The sequence below is a fragment of the Austrofundulus limnaeus genome, unplaced genomic scaffold (genome assembly GCF_001266775.1).
Source record: "Austrofundulus limnaeus strain Quisiro unplaced genomic scaffold, Austrofundulus_limnaeus-1.0 Scaffold302, whole genome shotgun sequence".
Lineage (NCBI taxonomy): Eukaryota > Metazoa > Chordata > Actinopteri > Cyprinodontiformes > Rivulidae > Austrofundulus > Austrofundulus limnaeus.
In genome coordinates, this window is record NW_013952704.1 from 435925 (window position 1) to 440261 (window position 4337).

At 39.4% G+C, this 4337-nt stretch overlaps 1 protein-coding gene across 1 annotated transcript in view; it reads left to right on the forward strand.

Annotated features, from left to right (window-relative positions):
* Nucleotides 1–2337: 2337 nt before the first annotated feature.
* Nucleotides 2338–4337, forward strand: part of rgs18 (regulator of G protein signaling 18) — a gene marked incomplete at its 5' end in the record, with an annotated part of 13700 nt that continues 11700 nt past the window's right edge. Inside the window, 3 exon segments of the mRNA XM_014021709.1 lie at nucleotides 2338–2349; nucleotides 2774–2878; nucleotides 3079–3140. Of these exon segments, the coding sequence (XP_013877163.1) occupies nucleotides 2338–2349; nucleotides 2774–2878; nucleotides 3079–3140 (179 nt within the window).

A 4337-nucleotide genomic window follows, 5' to 3' on the forward strand; every position in this document is an offset into this window, starting at 1 on the left:
GTGTGTGTGTGTGTGTGTGTTCTGACTCTTGGAACTGTTAATAGTCCAGTGCCAGAGGATCTTAGGGTTCATGGTGGTTCATAGAGTTATAAAAGCTCAGCCAGATAAGATGGCGCAAGATGATTAAGACATTTAAAAACCAGTAAAAGAACCTTAYAATCAATTCTGAGATGTACAGGGAGCCAGTGCAATGATTTTAAAACAGGTGTWATWCATGCCTTCTGGTCTTTGTTAGCACACAAGCAGTGGGYTTTTGCAACAGCTGCAGACTAGACAGATTTTTCTTAGGAAGACCAGYAAGTAGTGTGTTACAATAGTCTAAACGACTAGAAATAAAAGCATGTWTCAAAATCTCAGTTTTGGCCAAGGACWGAAGAGGGCGGACTCTGGCTATATTCTTCAAATGATAAAATCCTGTTTTGACASTCTGTTTAATATGTGGAATAAAAGTAAGCTAATTGGATGATAACGTTATTTAGCAGCTTTTAGCAGCGGCCAAAAGCGAGTTTTCTTACTGAGGAATAGGCAACAGTGTTCAGTGACTCGAAATCTGACTCCAAGCTCAGGTCAAAACTTGAGAGCCCTGACCGTCAGCGTCAGCCTTGCTGTAGATGGGAACACATCAACAACAAAAGAGAATGTAGGTCAAGAGGTTTTCTGTGCAGAACCTCAACCACAAACACTCTACTTTCTTCCTGGTCCAGCAGGCCTGACCATGATGAGAACAAGTGCTTCCTGCATTGAGTCCAAACTGCTAGCACCGGGCAGCTAACGTAGCATTGTAGCTCCATGTTCAAATGTTATCCATCATAACCAGAGGTGCACATAACCAGTGCGCAGGTACGCATGTGCGGTCAAAAAAGGAAAAAAAGCGCACCAGATGTAACGTCATAAAGCTCCSTTGCGCACTTAGGATTGTACCTGGTTGTCTGTCAAAATAACAGCTAGCAGGGCTCTAGAGTGCAACCAGTTTGGTCGCAAATGTGACAAATGAAAAAGAATCCAGCGGCACTGGTGTGAATGGATCGTTGTTCGGTGCGACACAGCGGGACCCTGATATAAGGATTAAATGMACACTGCCRTCAASAAATCAGARGAAGTCRAGAGCRGTMTTGTCCAATCAGAGCAGAGCAGGGCGGGACTTTCAGTGAGAGCAAGTTTGGTTGAAGCAGCGGACGGCTCGACTGGAGTTGCTGCAACGACACGTTCAGTCCTGATCTCCTCTCCTCCTGCACTTTGCTCCTGAACTACCAGAGACTTTGGTCTGTAAAACTTAACTTTATATTAAATATGTGTTCGGAATGTTGTTATTGAACAGATCTGTCCAACTCTGTGTGACTAAACTGTCTCCTCCTGAGAGACTGCTGTATGAGCGCATCGCTGCGCGCGCAGGCTGAGTCTTTCTGTGAGATTCACTGAGTTTTTCTAATTAAACCACATTAACTAACAGAAGATTTGTTTGCCCCAAATTAAAGCAAAGATGACACCCTGTCAAAAACATTAGATATATTGAAAAAAATAAAAACAACTTGCCATGTTCTCTAGGTAGGTTTTAAATGTTATTTTAATTTATCAAAAAGATCCACAAATTTCATTCACAATTTTATCAAAAAACAAGGTTCTTGATTTGCTAAACTTGTTTTATTTAGGACCGTACTGTGTTAAATGAGTGAAGGAAAGTATGAGCACCAAGCAACAACCCTAGACTCTCCCCTGAGAACCAGACCAAAGATTTTATGTGCAACTCTGATCATAACGCCTGAACTCTTCACCAGACCTCACAAATACTAACTTTACTCCTGTGAGTTTGGTGCCTACSCCTGTAATTCTCAGAAAAATGACATTAAGAAAATAATCAATATTTTTATATAATATCAAGCACACTTTTAGAGACAGACACTGAAACACCATAGGACAACTATTTCTTCTTCTTCCTTCTAAAATAGTCATGAGATCAAAAAAAAATTTTTTTACAGCGAATGAACACAGAATTTCTTTCCTTCTAAATTAGAAGCAAAATGTCGACAGGATGTTAAACCCACAGGGGTTTTCTGTGTCACAGACGAAGCTGTTGCACCATCTCAGGAAGTGGAGCAGGTATGGGAACTGAAATGTGAGCTGGGTTTATAAAAGATGAGGTGGTTTGTCAAATCATGGGTTAAACAGCTTTTCCGAAGTGCTATTTGTGGCCTGCCGCTTTGCACACCAGACACARTGCGAGAACAGCATGGAGACGCTTCTCTTTCTATTTCCTCAATTTAACTGCACGGCCTCAAAGGAGGAAGCATATTTCAAAATGTTTGCTGTAGAGGACTTGCAGACACCAGCGATGAAGGACAACAGCAGCAGGTTGGTGTCTGAACAGCCATTTTTTTTTACATTTTTAAGACTTGATTGAGTTAGTTTATATATAAATATTTATACAGTATATATTTTTTTTTAATATACAAGTGTTGGTTAGAAATTTGAGAACAACTGCAGTTGTTACCAATATTAGCAGCAAAAAATGTCAGTTTCCTTTTTTAATTGACACTTTGAAGCATTTACAGGCAACCCAGGTGGGACTTTTTGTTAGGAAGTGTTGGATTACTTGTCTTTTGATTAATATTTCATCACAAAGATGTTGTGTAATTTATTATGTGTCATGCCCAGCATCACAAAATGTCTCTGGGAAGAAGATAAGTCAGTGATAAGTTGCTGATTTGGTAAATGGAGCCAGAGCGGCGGATCAGGCTGTCTGTGGAACGTGATGTATTTTCTCTCTTGTTTGCAGACAGAAAGACAAGGAGAGGAAAAGCCGACTCGGCCTTTTTCTCACCAAGTCGGGCTCCCATGAAAACGTCAGCCCCCATAAAAAGACAAATACGACATCAAGCGAGTGAGGCACAATCCATGTTCAGCCACTGTTATTTTAGACAAGCAGGATTGGTTTTTAACCTGCGTTTCCAGGACTGTGACTCGTTAGACACACAGAAACCTGACATCCAGACATTTCTCTAAAACACAATCATTAGGAAGGATGTCACTGCATGTCTGATTTTCTTTTTATGCTTTTCTTTTTTTTTTTTTCATTTGCAGCATCTCAGTGGAAGCGGCCTTACAATGGAGCGATTCCTTTGAAGAACTGCTAAAGCACACAGGTCAGKTTAGTGCCTAAAACTTTTCTCTTTGAATTGTTGCTCAAAAACTGGCAATCCATTTGTAAATTAAATTGCAGCAGCAGTGTACAGAAACTAGAAACGGCAGCAAGAGTTTCGTTACATTTTTTCATGTTGTCAGAAGAGTAAAACAGAAACTCTGGAACTTCCTCTTAATCAAAGGAGCTGTACTAAAGTGCATTTAAACAGTGGAAACCATTATATTTACTCATTCTTTTAGAAACAGCTTAATTTGTAGAACTGTACCATCCTGTATGCTGGAATTACTCAGACTGGCCTCTCAGGATTGAAGTTAGTCCAAAACCTGCAGCTCAGCTTTTAATAAAAACAAAACAAAAAATAACACATTTTTCATTTGAGCTGCTTCCTGTTTTTGGTCCCTGTTTGCTTCAGAGTTGGGTTTAAAGTTTTGTTGATGACCCAGAGATCTGCACAAGTCTTTTTTTGCAAGTCCAAGTCAAGTCTCAAGGCTTTGACCAAAAATCCAAGTCAAGTCTCAAGTCTCTTGACCTCAAGTCCAAGTCTCATTGCATGRATCAGTTAACTGGCAGTTTGATCAAAGTTGTTCTAACTGTACTAGATTATATTCTATAATACTATATTTTAATCAAATATTAAAACATAGTATTATGTTTTAATAATACTATTAAAACATAATACTGTTTTAAAAATGCAGAAAAGTTTAAGGTTGAAATAACAATCAAGCATTTAGAGAATTGTTAACTGTATTTTGCACTTGTAGTCTTACAAAAGCATACTGTAATTATATCTTGCCATTGACAATGAACAAATTCAACAAGTCTGCTGCTGATTTTACAATAAAATACCAGAAAAACTATTTTTAAATGCATAAAAGCATGTTAGAGACGATGATGAACCAGAATCCTTAAAGTACAATGCTGTAATAATGTAATTGCAAGTATGACTCCGCCCCCTGTGAGCAAAAGGTGTGAATCAGGGCCCCAATGATACCAACACAAAGAGGGAGAGAGGGACAAAAACAACGGGACGTTGAACCCCCGCTTGCATTCACTACATTCACATAACACGACACAGGTCAGGTGATGAGGCACATGACCCTCTGTGAACAATAGAACTAATCAAGCCTATTGTTAGGCGATGGCTGCTTTTTTGCATGTGACTAACCTCTTTGTCCACCATGTGGAGGCAGTGCTTATA